This window comes from Anomalospiza imberbis, chromosome 1 (genome assembly GCF_031753505.1).
Source record: "Anomalospiza imberbis isolate Cuckoo-Finch-1a 21T00152 chromosome 1, ASM3175350v1, whole genome shotgun sequence".
NCBI lineage: Eukaryota > Metazoa > Chordata > Aves > Passeriformes > Viduidae > Anomalospiza > Anomalospiza imberbis.
In genome coordinates this window covers 16,564,831-16,580,416 of record NC_089681.1, presented here as the reverse complement: position 1 = coordinate 16,580,416, position 15,586 = coordinate 16,564,831, and the positions used below count along the sequence as shown (strand labels likewise).

The window sequence follows — 15,586 nt, the reverse complement described above, 5'->3', positions numbered from 1 at the left end:
AATAACTAGTAAGCTGTGATTTGTGAATGTAATCCATTAAATTCCTATTAAATACATTTTTATGGGAAATGGACAAATCTCAGATGTGTCTATTAACAGGTGCAAGAGTGACTCTGTGTAGCACAAACCTGTGAGTGATCATCTGACAGCTTTTTTGCCCTAATGAAGGGAGAGAAATGCAGAAACCTATTTCATTTTTTCTCTCAGCACTGCTAGTTTAGAGCAATCACATGCAATCAGTCAAACCATTTGGGCTAGATAAATAATTAAGATACAATTCTTGACCAAAAATTCCAGGATGGAGATGAATGCAGCTCATGCTCAAACAGTTCACTAGGTGAGAGATTAGTGAATATATTAGATATACGGAGCTTGTATGTCTCTCTATATGGTCTGAGTGACAGAAAATGTTTCAACATAATTATTACACACTTCTGAGCTGAATATGTTTTTAAAATAAAACTCCAGATTGTGTTTTGTTTTGAAATGGGGCGTGGTTTTGGAGCAGATGAGTTGTTTGCATTTGGATGAAGCTAAATTTGAAGATACAGTACTGAACTACGCTAGAATGACTCTGAACTAAGAATATCTCTGAACAGCGTTGCCAGCAGTGGTGCAGTACCAGCTGTTTCAATCCATGTATCAGCTCCTCTAAGTTCTGTGTGATATGCTAATACAGAAAGAACTGAAGGACCCACAAGTGAGACTTAGTATCTCAGATAGCCATATAACCATATTCTCTAAATCAGACTTTGAATATGAGATCACCAATCCTCCAGAAAACAAGTGCCACTGCATAGGCAGAAGTATTTATTCTGGAAAGTTGTTTATTTTAAACAGTTCCTGCTAGGTGACTTGAATGAAGTGGGGCAGAATCTTGTTAAGAATCTTAGCAGCCAAATCATGCTAAAAATTCATTTCTGTTTCCCCCAAAACTTGTTTGAATTTTTCCTCAGAGCATTCATATAAACAGATTCATGTTTTGAGCAGTGGAGGAGTAGAGATGATGCAAATCATCTCTTTATGAGCAGTACAATACTGTGCTCCTACAGAGCCACAGAAGCCATTAAACCAGCATTCAGTCATACCCTGAAAAGATGTCAACACAGATCTATCTACAATTGTCCTTTATGTGGGGTATAAAATTTTTTGATACATCTTTTTAATAATAAGGCAAAAATATATATTTAATCCCTAAATCAGGTAATTAAATGCTCTAAATTGATTATTCCTGCTACAAAAGCAATAAGTTACTACCAGGGTCAAAAAGTTTCTGGTAGTTCATAAGCCCCAGCAATTTAACAGGTGGCTGAAATGTTCTAAAAGGACAGCTCTATTTTCATGCAGGAAAGATACCTTGAAACATAGCATTAAAAGTGGGACAAGGTTATAAGAGACTCCATTGATGCTGGAAACAATATAATAAATGTCTTGAGATTTCTTGGTGTTAACAGTGATTTGTAAATTTGATGTCCTAATGCCAAGTCCAATATTATCAAAGAGTCTGAATCCCAAACCTGGAGAATTAAGGGGGAAAAAAAAACTTTTCTTTTTTTTTTCCGTTTTTTCCTCCTTTTTTTTTTTCTTTCCCCAGAGCCCACAATCATGTCAGCAGCTTCAAGCCTTCCAAATTTCAAGCTCCTCATAACACAAATCATGTCCAAAATATTATAATAAACTTATTTAAACCAACATATTCTTCCAAACTCCTATCACCTTAATTAAAGGCTTTATAGTATTGCTGGTCTTTCAAAGCAATCCTTTCAAAGCATCAGCCTGAACCAAGCCTGACTGCACCTTCAAAATTCAAGCTGTCTCAGAACCCACATAATACCTTTACCCACGTGGGCACTGCAGTCTCCCCGAATCTCTAATGCTGTTTGAGAACCAGGTAAGCCTGGTATTTACTATCTCAAATCCAGCCTTCTATATAACTTTTCCTGAAAAAGAAAGAATAAATTATCTACAGTGTTTTTTTGGTCTTCTACCAACAGAAGCACTGCTGATAGCATTTCTTTAATCTATTTTTTACTTTTCTTTCTGCTGTAGATCTAACAGAGATTTAGAAGCATGGTCATTGTAATTCTTAAGTAAATTCTAACCATACACTCCATTTGTTGATTTTGCATGACTTCATGGATTCTCTCTAAGTTTGTCACTTTTTGTTTGAAGATTAAAATGGGAAAATATTAGGAATAAATAATAGAATGAGAATTTCACTGGGGACAACACATCCCTCCAACAAAGAAGTTTAACATCTTGCACTTCTACAATTTTCTTGGTTGTATAGGCAGGTCTCTGTGTTAAGGAAACTTCCCCATCCAACCATCCTGGACTAACTCTGGCAGTCACACTTGCACAACCAAAGCTTGGGCCAAGACTTCTTCACAGCTACACACCCCACACTCAAGGTCAGAAAAAGTTTCCTCACCAGCTTGACCCCATGTCAGACATCAACTGAACTTGTTTTAAAACTCTTGTTTATTCTGTAACCTGGTATAGTCTCTTCTTTGAGGGGGCAGGTGGAGGATGGCAAATGGAGGAAGAGGGCAACAGTGGACGTGAAGCTTTTTCTTAAGGGTCTTTATCTGATTTTACTATCAGATAAGCTTGGATAATAGGTTATCAGAAAGGAAAAGTTATGGGTCATACTACTAGATACACTGTAGTTCTTAGCGAGATAACTGACCTTGGTTTAATGAGATAACATAATTTTACTTTTTCTTATTGCTTTTGTTTTGTCAGTTTATACTAGTTGTTAAAACCATCCAAAGCACTACACTTCTCTTACCGTGTCTTATTGGAAACCTTAAGGGCTATTTTATCTCCAGTTCATAGGTAATAATCTTTTTTCATTAATATGAACTCTCCAGTTTGGAACAGGTATTATTTCTTAAATATTTGCTCAGAGCTTTGGCAATGAGTATGAAACTCAGGCCCAAATAAATAAATTGACATACGGTTTCAGATATTTTTCTGAAACTCAGGAGAAAATGGACACTATGACAATATCTAATCATGCTGGCAATGCATTCCAGCTGAGAAGAAGTGTTTTCAAATCTGAATTTTATTTAGATTGCATGTTTAGGGCTTGGGGTTTTTGGAACCTTTTGGTTCCTTTAAGATTTTTATACTTTGTCAGACCGCGTATTCGTTTATGTGTACATATGATTACGGTGAGATGGAAGTAGCTTCTCAAAAAGAAGAAATTATGAGAACCTTGGACTACACAAAAGGGCTGCTCATGCAGTGAAAAATCTTACTAATGGTAATTCAGTTCTTAATAGCATTTCTATTAAAAGATTAATCAAGATGATTTGAGGTAAAATATGTGTCTTTCATTTGTTGGTCTTCAGAATAGTGTGCAACCTGCTTTGTTGCAACTGTTAAGGATATGGTTGTACAACAGAGAACAACACTTCTCGTTTACCTTGTCTTTTAACTGAAATCTTCTGTAGAGAGGGGTAGATTGTTCCTATGTTAAAGGTAAATTTTTTATTTTGCCTTTTAGTTTCTCGAATTGTATATATACATTATAGATTTATAGTTTCAAAACACCAAGAATATTTTGATAGTTCTTAAAGATATGGCCAAATCTTTCATCTGTCTGAATTTTTTACTTTTGTTAAATTTTTCCAATAATTTGTTTGATTTGTTTGCTTGGGTTGGGTTGGGGAAGGGTGGATAGGGTGTACTATAACTGATAAGTTTGACATTGATGTAGAATTTGCCTCATCATTTGGTAATATTCTGTCCATACACTTGAGTGTCATTACCCTGCTCTTTGCTAAGGCAATGATGCTTTTCTGTTGAAAAATGTATTATACTGTAGTCACTTAGTAAATTTGAAGAACAGTGTCAAAGAATAGCTTCTGTCTTCTTTAGCACTATACAGATTACATCTTACCAAAACAACAATAGAATATTAATAAGAATAAAGATTCTATATTTATATATTTAGCAAGATTTTAAAATTCATCTATGCAAATGAATTTTATCTCATACTGTATATCAGAATATGTCCAGCCTGTAATTAAAGACACCAGCCCACAAATAATTTTTTCCACATTCATACACATAGGACTGAAAGACAAACATTCATTTCTCCATCTGTCAATTATGAGATCAGGCAGATTACTGGAATGCTGTTAAGAAAAAATATAATTTGCTTGACAAAAAAATAGCAGCAAAAATCTCTCTTTTATCTTACTGTGCTCCAAAATGGCTATTCCTGGCCAGAAATTGGGTAAGAAGGAAAATAGAACAGACAATAAGCTGACAAACTTGAAGTCAACTCCATTGTAGCACGATGTTTGTACTACACTAATGGTTGGACTTGATGATCTTAGAAGGCTTTTTCAACATTAATTATTTTATATATATATATATATATATATATATATATATATGCCATTCTCTCAAAATATTACTTCTCTCTAGATACATTTCTGTGATGTTCAGTCAATTACAAGCTTGCAATAAAACCTCCAAAACACTTTCCTTTCCTTTGACGTGTGTTGTAAACAATAGAATGTGCACTTTTCTTACACTCATTGACTAAAAAAGAGAGATGTTCAAAGGAGAAGAGAGTAAGACCTTGGAGAAACAGAAGTCCCAAAATAGTTGTCCCTCCTGTACTCTAAGCTGAATGGAGAAAAAAGGTAACAGTCCTGAAGATGTACCTGTACTTGCAGAAAAGATCCCATCACATGTGCATGTGCACGTATCTGTAAAGGATGGCACATGAATGATAAACAAAGGAGACTAATGATACTGAAAATGATTAATAGAATATCTATCTCCAAAGTAGCATTAACTAGAATGAATGAAAACCAGAATTTCTCAGTGACTACAGAAGACAGAATAACTATGGCATCTAATTTATCTCCCATTGGAAAATGTCTTCCCCAGTCATGTGGTTGAATGGCAATTCCACACTTTTCTTCTTTTTTATCAAATACTTAGCAAAATACCATTCTGGAGAATTCTGCAAAAAAAGCTCAATATACTATTCTCCTAGGTACAGAACTTATTTTAAGAAGATGAACTCCATGTACATTTAAAGATGTGCAACCTGTCACTCGTGTGCAGTTTTGTAAAAATAAATCACGTAAACCTCGAATGATGGATTTGTCAGTCCCACAGTATTGTGCCTGATGTTCTATATAAGACTGCAAATAAGGACTGATGAATAATCAATTTAGCATATGAATGCAGAGACTAATTTCCATGGTGAAATCTTCACAAGTGGTTTGAGCTATTTTTCTCTGTACATAGAAGGCAAAATATGATAAGTCTTGGTCCCATGCAGTTTTGTCCATTTATTGGTAGTATTAGCTTAATTGAGATTATACTCCTTATACAGTCAATGGAGTCACATAATTTTGGTCCCAAAGGAGCATAAAGAGAAAAACTATATTATTAAGCATAGGTTATTTGATCATACGGCTTCCTCATATCCTCATTCTATGATTTGATACTTTGAGTAAAATCATATAATTGTAAATGTGGATATAGACCAAATTGTAATGCTCTTCTGTTGGTGTCACACCTAAATATTAGGAAATTATCTGGCACACAAAATAGATTAACTTGTATAATTTTGACAAATTGTTAGTGACTAATACAAAACAGAAAATAAAATACGTGCTATTAATTAAATCTTCAAAGTATCTTAGTTGAAATAATTTCAAGGACTTGTATTACTACATAAATATTTTTCTGTCTCATGCTCTATTTTGATCAATAGTTGACCTAAAAGATTTCAATAAAAGAGATTGGATTAACCAAAGAAATTAAAAATAAGGAAGTTAGAGAACCTTTTCTGAAATAGAAAAGAAATTTTATTTATAATATTAAGAACCACACAAGTATAGTTTTGCACTTCCAAATTTACTTTGCTGTATACACAATTATAAATATCTGTAATGGACTTTTTCTGCAAATAAAATAACCCATTGGAACTGAAAGTTTTCTCTGAGAAACTTAAAGCAGAGTGTTGAATTTTATTATTCTTTAACAGAAAACATAGCATCAGATTTTTCAGATTCAAAGAATAGCTTTCCCACATATAAAATTGAAATATGAAATTAAAATATGAGTCTGAGACTCATAACATTTAAATTTGGAACTGTAACAGCTTGATCTCTCTGAAATGCCATGTCACAAGTCAGACAAAGTCAACTTTTCATATGCAAATTTAGGACAGGTGAGTAGACTTTCTATTCATACAAATCAAAAGGGATTGCACAAACTATATTGCACGGGGTTTAAAAATCAGGCATTTCAATCTCAAATGTAATTAAAATAAGTTACTTTTATGGTGACATGGTGGAGAGGAGGATTTGTTTATTTATAAAGTTAAAATTACTTATAATGTCACCAATTTTTTTTATATTTCCTTTCAGCTTTCACTTATTAATACTATAACTCCAGGTCTCTCTAGCTGCAACTCATCTCCATGGCATTTTACATGGAAGCACTCATAGCATTTGCCTGCATAAAATGCACATGCCCTCTATGCTACTGAAGTAAGAGATGACAGCTACTAAGAAATTATTGTCATTTTTAAAATTGTGACAGGAATGCCATTTTTGACATTGAAAGACATAAATAGTCATTCATTTTACTAATATCTGCTTATTAAAAGAAAGACAACAACAGATAGAAGGAAAAAAATCTATTAAATGGTTTCTTTCTTTTTAAGCCTCTTGATGCTAAAAACAAAGCAAACCCACCCCCACCCCCAAAATCAAAGAAAAAAAAAAATCCCAAACTAAACAAGAAAACACACACCAATACCACCCCCTACAAAACTAAAACAAAATCACTGAGCTGAATTTACAAATGTGCATATCCACAGATATTTCTGATAGGAAAGTAATGATCCTGAAATTTATAAATCCAAAGGATTCTGCTCGAAGTTGAAAGAAATCAGCAAACCAGAGTGTGAAAATATTTTAGATTAAAACTTCTTTCTGCTATGGAATCGACACAAGAAAGAATAAACCCTATGCTAGTGACTTCAGAAAAATGAAAACGTTATATCAGGAAGTGATCCCTATACCAGCAGTGACAGGAAAAAGCATTCTGAGAAAGAAACCTGCAAAATTCCCCATATGCATTTGTTAATCACCTTCAGGGTAAATATGTCAGAAATAGAGAGTTTTGTTACTGGAAAGATGAAGAATAGGAAAAAATAGAAATACAGGAGGGTGTTCATCATCACAAGAATCTTCCTAAATGTGACTGTGGCTAATAGGTCTGTCTTTGAACATAAGAAATCCCACCAAAAAACAAGAAGAAGAAAAAGACAACAATGAAAAAAAAAAAAATTGAACACAAAACATTTAGAAGACATTTTGGCTATAAATCATAAATACAGAAATTTGACTTGCAAGCATTTAATCATTGCAGTAATCAATGTAAGCAATACGATGCATTATAATTCTAGACTGGAAATTAATATTGTCAGACTTAAGCCATGCAAGCAGGTATCTGCCTTAAGTGTTCTAGGCTTTTTCTATATAGAGCCAAGTAACTCCAAAGGACTATTCTTCCAGTCTTAAAATAAGAAGGAGCAACTAGCTGCAGTTTGACAGTAAATCCAAGCATTTAAAGGCATATCCTGTTATATAAGAAATACTGCTAGAGCATCTATTTACAAAACCTTCCCAATACTCAAAAAATATTTACAGTTTAGTTCTGCACTGTCTGCCTTATAATGCTCAAAAACGCTCTATCCTCTGGGATGTTTAATTAGTCAGAAATGTGACTGCACTCTGAGATCTGAGCAGAATGTATTCTATAATGCTGAGTGATTCAGTAGTGCAGCTATTAGTGGTGAAATAATGGCCTACTAAAGATGAATATAGATCCTTCCTTTCTGCATGAAAGCTAAATGGCACCTGAAATGCTAAAGTTAGCAGAGAGAAAACTTTCCTGTAATACCAAAATCAAAAGCCATTGAAATCTGTGGAAAGGATCTGATTAACTTCATTGGGATCTGATCTAATATTACACACTTCAGACATATTAAAGTGATTTAAAATATTATTTTAAACATGCACACAATTATTATCAGCAGATTATTTACATTTTAGTTTTCTTACTCAACTGCTTTCAGTTCTCAGTCTTTTTTTCACAGCTACTACTTTCATCTTGGTGACATGAAGTGATATCAACTGATAAAAATGTTTTCCTGTGCCTAATATTTTGGTCTGACCCTGAGAAATACAGGTCATGTCTCTGGCAAATACATGATTGCTCCCTTCACTTTCTCCTTAACTTCTCTTTAAAGTTTAGTTTTCTATTTTGTGCAGAATTTACTGTTCCAATGAAATTACTGCTGATTTAATTGATGTTTTTCCAGTATGTACTGGGGTCTTCATGCTCTGTCTCTGTCAGTTGAGAGAAAATATGCTGTAACAGGTATTTACTATTTGCATATTGCTTCTGGTCTGTTGTCAACTTTCCACACTTTTTTGAGGACAGACCTCTGGTATCTGTTCTATAGCTGCATTATTCACAACCCATTTAGACATGTTCCAAAATCCTCATATTTTTGTCTTACTGTTGAATCACCAGAGGTTCTTATTTTCCTTTTACCCATATATATGAAGTTTTTGAAATATTCTGCTTTATTATACATCTTTTGCTACTTTTATTTTCAGGATTTGTGGGCTCTGTTTTCTACCATGTTACTTCACTGAAGTCTCAAAGAAGACTGCAGAAACTGAAAAGTTGTAATGTTTAAATTAAGAGATACTCTCATGGTCATTTGCAGAGGTTCAATACAAGAATGAAAGACATAAAGACACATATAAGAAATATTAGACCAAAATTCTGCTCTGCCTAGTGATGACTTGTGAAGTCATTTATTTCTTTGTTTACATTAGATGTATAAAAAGCTGTACTTTCACTAGGCCTTGATAATTGGTGAAAAGTAGTGAAGAACAATCAGGTTGAGTTCCCTTATTTCATCCGAAATTCATCACTTTTATTTCTTCCTCTCATAGTAATGTACAATTTTGTTAAATTTAAAAACTTGTCCTTGTCAACCATAAAAAAGTCTCCAGTATTCCTTAGTTCAGCATAAAATAAATAATTTCTTGCCCCTCTACTCTGATCTTGTGAGACCCCAGCTGGAGTATTACATCAATCTTCATGGTCCCCAAGGACATCAGCCTGTTGGAGTGAGTCCTGAGGAGGCCACCAAGATGATTAGAGAGATAAGGCACCCCTCCTGTGAGGAAAGGCTCAGAGAATTGGGATTGTTCAATCTGGAAAAGAGAAGGCTACAGGGAGTCCTAGTTGTGGACTTCAGTACTTGAAAGAAGCCCACGTGAAACACAAACAAGGGCATGGAGTGGCAGGACAAGGGTCAAACTGAAACAGAGTAGGTTTGAATTACATATTAGGAAGAAATTCTTTACTATGAGTGTGGCAAGGCATTGGAGCAGGCTGCCCAGAGAAATTGTGGGTGACCCATAACTGGCAGTGTTCAAAGCCAGGCTGGATGGAGCTCAGAGCAACCTGTTCTAGGGAAAGGTGTCCCAGCCCATGGCAAGAGGGTTGGAACTGGATGGTCTTTAAGATTCCTTCCAAGACAGACCATTCAATGATTCTGTGATTATTTTCTTACAGAAAGAGATTATGAATGTTTAAACCATCAAAATAGTTCTACTATTTCAGTAGTAGAAAAAACTAAAAAAAATTTTTTTTCATTTTTTTTCCTCCACAAAAAAGGCAAGCTAACAAAAAGAAACAAAATAGACTAATTGACATAATGGGCAAGAAAAATCTCATTGTGAAACTTTTTCCTTTCAGATTCTCTAAATTTTACAAAATTAATAACAGCTTCCATGACTTTTAAATGATTGCTTTGGGCAGCCCTAGATAGAAACAATTCTAATATTACCTGCTGTAATACATATTACTAATTAAATATAATTTTCTTTCTACTTTTTATATAACATTTCATCTTCTTTAGGTTTTCCCATCCACTCTTCCCCTTTTAATTCGATGAAGGATGCTATCTCACCTGCCTTTTGTATCTCCAGATAAAAATTGTTTTTCTGATCATATTGGATGGCTTATAGAGGAGTCAAATTTAAATTATACAACATTATCAATGGTGAAAATGATTACTCATTAAATGACAGATGCAAAATTGTGTAAGAAAAATTAACAAAATGAAATAAAAAACTGTAAGGAACTAACAGGAAGGTTTAGCCCATTTTTGGAAACACATTTTTTCTTTAAAGGGTAAGAATATAATAGAGAAGAAAATAAAGCACTCAAAGTCTTAAAAGGGTTTGAACGTAAAGTATATGTTGTCATTGAATAACATTCCTCATGAGGTAAAAGGGCTGATAATGCAGTTCAATACTTTTACTTCATGAAAAGGCAAGAGGAAAGTAAAAGTAGTTACCTCCCTTATGTGAACTTTCTGTTGGTTAATTACAGTTTAGTTAGAGTATGAAGACACCATCTGTTTCACTCAGACAATATTATGTACTCAAAGAAAGTATATGAATACTTAGAACAATGTTGCAAAGAATTGTCCTTTTCTTTCCTCCATCTCCTGAAATACATTTTATTGATTAGTGAAATAATATGTCCATAGAGCAATTGTGTTATTCAGGTTGTGTAGCTATTTGCACATTACTTTTAAAGTCTTTATATAGGGGGAAAAAAAATTTGTTATTCTACTGACAATATACACCCAAACTGTGCCACATCAACAATTTGAGAAGGATCACTCTGATTTTGACAATGTGGACTAAAGACAAAGAGAAATGCTGAGCTCATGGATTCTTTAGTGTCATTAGAACTCAACAGACTGCAAAAGCATGGAGAAACAAATAAAAAGCCTATCAGATAAATTTCTAAACCCTCTTTTCACATAAATCACTGCAACTGCATCAGTAGCTGTTCTATAACTTTAGTCCCATGTACTATCCATTTTTCCTTGTAACTCCATTCTTATTCTGCGTCAATCTATTTTTCCACTCATCTTTAATGACTGCCTAAATAAGTCCAGTGCATAATGGTCTTCCTCTCTGGCTTCAACATTAAATATAAAAGCATGTCTGAGAATGGAAATACACGTGTGAGAATCTCCCAAACAGGCTCTGGAAGGTTGTAAAATGGCAAAAATACCTTGGAGCCAAGGGATTAAAACCTCTATTCATGGCTTCAAAAATAAGCTGTTGGAGCAGAAGCACTCTTTTACTACAAATAAAATATCTTTCACTTCGTACTCTCATTTACACAATTTATTCTTCCGTTAAATTACTGTATGCACATACATGTATTTGTCATACACATGGAAAGAATAAGAGTAGGGGAAAACAAGGGCTAATACAACTACCAAGCACAGGAAGCACAGTGAGGTAAATAGTGTTAACATTGAGTCTCTGTGTCAACCCATGTTAGAAATGTTGCTACCACTACACAAAATTATATTAGACTAGATCTTGCTAATCTTGAAAAAATATATGTAAATTGCACTGACCAGAGGAAAAAGAAGGTCAAAATGGACCTGGCTCAGTGATTTCTTCTGTTTCAGCAAAAAAATGTCTAAAGGAATTTAATAACAGTTAGGCTACTGCTTAGATTTGTCATCCTGCTGCCTGTAATAAGATGATATAACACTAGAAGGCAAAAGGGAGAAGGACATTGCTGTTCCTGTGGAGCTATTTTCTGTTTCATCCCATACAATCACAAAAGAAATGAAAACTCCCCACAGATGTCTCTAAAAGCAGAAACTCTTACTGATTAGAAAAGGATGGAGATTTTAACATGCCTACATCACCTCCTTTGTGAAAAACACTAATCATAGTTATAAGAATTCTTGCACTGCCCCAGCTGCCCTTGAAAACCAAAACTCGCAAAGAATATGATATTTTATTGGTTTTGTTTGTTTCTTTAAGATAAAAATGCAGCTTTACAACAAATCTTCAAGTCTGTGCCAATTCTTTCCTTTAAAACAGAAATGTCACTGATTTCAAGTGTTTCCAGCACAACAATTATCTGTGAGTGAATTATCTTATAAAATAAATTAAAAAATAAATTAATCAACTTACTTGAAAACTGTATGGCGAATCCAGATTTACTGATATAAAAATCTGTGTCAAACTGGATAGTTACTATGTTGAGTGTACTGTGAATGCCTTCAGGAATAAGTGAGCCACTAATTTCTTTGAGCAACATCTCATTCTCAGGTGGACCATCCCAAACTCGAAGAATGTCATGGGATGCCTCAGTATCAAAAGCAAGAAACTGGAGGCTGAAAGAAAATAATGATTTTATTGGCAGCTTTAATATTACTCAACAACATAATTTTAACAACAAAACTAAACGAGCAACAGAAAAAAGCAAATAAAATTTAACTTCAAAGGGCAATTTTTTTTATAATGTTTCATACATTTATCTTTGAATGCATGAGAACCCAATGCAAAAATTAATTTGAAAGAAAAGAACCTTAGAACATTTTAATTTGTCCGCCATAAAGTAATATATTACTTTAGCCATTCAAATAATCTATAAGTACCTACACAATCTTTTCAGAAGAGAGTTTCAGTTTTTCTAGAACACTATTATAAATCACATTCCCATCAAAACAAATTAACTTAAAAGGACTGTGAAAATGCAGGTTGTGTTGTTTTGTTGGTTTGCATTTTTTTAATATAGTCTTTCACTAAAGAGTTCTCCCGCCTCCAGCATTTCACAAAATTATAACTAATTTTAAAGCTCAGTCTTCTTTGGATAATGCTTATTAAAAAATCAACAGTTTCAACCCAAACTTAAAATACCAAAACCTGTAATCTGCATCTTAAGTTTTAAACCCAAAATCCCTTTTTTTTCCTCCTCTCTAGAGAGTGATTTGGTTATAACAGCTCTAAGATTTAGTTATTATAGTAAAAAAATTGTTAAAATGTTAATATTTATTTTCATTACCTTACAATATTTCCTGGGTCTACTTCAATCACCCACATGCAACGCAGATTGTTGTCATAGGGAAAAGGATAGCCAGGAGACAAGATTCTTCCTGATGACTCTCCTTTAAACCGCCCTCCACATTCAGCTAATGAAAAACAACATTGTGGAATGATCTTACAGCTAATCATCCAGCAATCAATTTATAGATCTACTCTTTTGTTGAACAGGTTACACAATTAAACTGACCATATGCCATAATATTAAAAACAGCATATAAGGGCTCACATATAAGCATTTCACCCCTTGCTTCACCTGCTTACTCAATCCCAATTTCTTCTAAATGAAGATGAAAAAGAAAACTACAATAATATTTAAGTCTTGTCTTCTTATCACTTTTCTATGTGAACAATTGAGCCTGTAGGTAGCTGCAAAACTTAGGAAGTTATAGTAATATTGTAAAGAAACAGAAATTACAAAAATACAAAATAACTTTCTATCTCTTCATATCTTAATTGTTTTATTTTATTTAATCTATTCCACATAAATATAGGAGATTTTTATATCTTATTGATATTTATATATAAGTAAAAAAATACTAGTTTTACAATCTCTTTCAGATTAAACTTTTTATGTTGTTTATTTGCTGACATTAACTAGATTTGCATGTATTAGGCCTTTCAATGTGCACAAATGTTTAAGAATTGCTATCTTTTTTTAACCTAAAAAGGCAATACTACTTAGATAGACTTAGATGAGATACATGCAGAGAAAACTATAAGTGCCTGTGTAAATAGATCTCTACACATATCAGATCATATCAGATCATACACATCAGATTTTACATAGATCTAACAATCCTTATAATATTTTTTCTTTCTTGCATTCAAAAAATAAGTAAAGAAGTAAACAAATGGAAGAGTGTTATACCAATGCAGGATGGTAGAGGATAGTCCCATGCCCTTCTTTCCCCAGTCATACACTTAAGAAGGCTACTTCCATGGAGAGTGTAACCTGGATTGCATCCATAAATTATTGTACTTCCAGCAAAATGACCTTGGTCACTGATTTTATATCCAAATTGTGGCACACCAGGGTCCTCACAATGTGACAGCTCAAAACCTGTGTGAGGAATAAAATGCTGTATTTACAGATTCAAACACATAAATATATTAACGAAATTCAGATTTTCTGGTTTTCAGCAGAAATCAATCATTTTCAAACTACAAATAATAACATCTTTAAGATTTTTTTCTCTGTTATTAAGCAGTCTAAGTAGGATAACTGCCTACACACCTTTTCCAGAGCATGACCAAGCTGTGTCATAAATTCAATTTTCCTAAGAATTCAATTAAATGCAGAAAAAAACAATTATCAATATCAATAAGCTTTTAAATTTTATGATAAATTATAAACTGGAAGCTAAAAGGACTGTCCACTTACTTGTGAATAGACATTTAAAGGCTCATAAACAAAACAACAGCAGATTTCTCATTATTTTGCATTGTAACAAGAGCACCACAATAGCACCTGTGGCACCAAGGAAAAACTGCTATTTTCATCAATGCCTATCCTAATTTTTTGTTCAGTAGTTCATAAATTTAAGAACTGCATTAAGGAATCAATGATAATGATGATGGAGAGAACTCAAACCAAACAACTTGGACATTTTTGAGAGTTAAGAGACATGAAGCAAGAAGAAAACAAAACAACGCATTACATGGAAACAGGGAGGTATAACTAATTTATGGGGAAACAAACTACAATTTGGGAGAAAAATTTTCTATTGCAAATCAAGTTTTCTAATATTAACCGAGAAGCAACTTGAAATCTCACTTTGTTTCAAACGAAATAATTTTACCAATATCATGTGGCTTAGAATGTGTATAGGCAAAAAAAAGAGCCTTTGTATCAGATTGCTATTCCTATACATAGCTAATATGTGAGGAAATGAAGGGGTTTTTATGTCTGCTTTGTTCAACAAATCATTCACACAGTATTTGTCCATCTGGTCAACAGTTGGTAGCCCTTAACAATCTCTCCTCAGATGTTGCATTACCATTACTTACTGAAAAAAAATGTTCTTGTATTTTACAGACAAAATACTTGTAAATGCATCGTAAATGTTGGATAAGGCTGCTCAGGAAAAAATACCGAAAAAAAAGAAGTATATCAAATGCCATATCTTTCTGGTTCTTCCTTCAGCTCATTTCATGTGTGACTGAACATGTCTCAGCCTCCACAACCTCTAAGCTGAACCCTTCTCACTCCTAAACTATTGTTTGTTAGTGCATTGTGTGCTACAGAAGCTCTGAAAGACATTAAAGTGAGTCCCAGATGAAGAACCATTTTTTGACAATGCTGGTCTGGACACTTTTTGATCAGTTAGAATTACCTGTCTTCTAAGAAGAATTCTGACCACACTGTGAAAAGACGTTCAAATCTGCCTTGATCCCTGATATGTCCTCATTTCTGGATAGCCTCCTTACAGACATAGAACCAAAGGCAACTTTTTAACTGATCACCCTTTTGAGAGTGAACATGTCACTCCATTGTCTAACCATGGGAACTAGTAGCATCCTTGCTGCCCTAACTGCTTGTGACCAGAGCAGGCAGAGGGCATGGTGCCTCAGCCAGGGTATGA

The 15,586-nt window shown here is 33.8% G+C and overlaps 1 protein-coding gene across 3 annotated transcripts in view; it reads right to left on the bottom strand.

The window, feature by feature from the left end:
* The window catches only part of CSMD3 (CUB and Sushi multiple domains 3), a 586,072-nt gene that overhangs the window by 190,470 nt on the left and 380,016 nt on the right, over positions 1 to 15,586 (bottom strand). For all 3 annotated transcript variants that reach the window (XM_068182735.1, XM_068182715.1, XM_068182726.1), the window contains 3 exons: positions 13,873 to 14,064; positions 12,964 to 13,090; positions 12,090 to 12,292 (listed from right to left, as the gene is read on the bottom strand). In XM_068182735.1, coding sequence (XP_068038836.1) covers positions 12,090 to 12,292; positions 12,964 to 13,090; positions 13,873 to 14,064 — 522 coding nt within the window. The remainder of the gene's footprint in view (positions 1 to 12,089; positions 12,293 to 12,963; positions 13,091 to 13,872; positions 14,065 to 15,586) is intronic.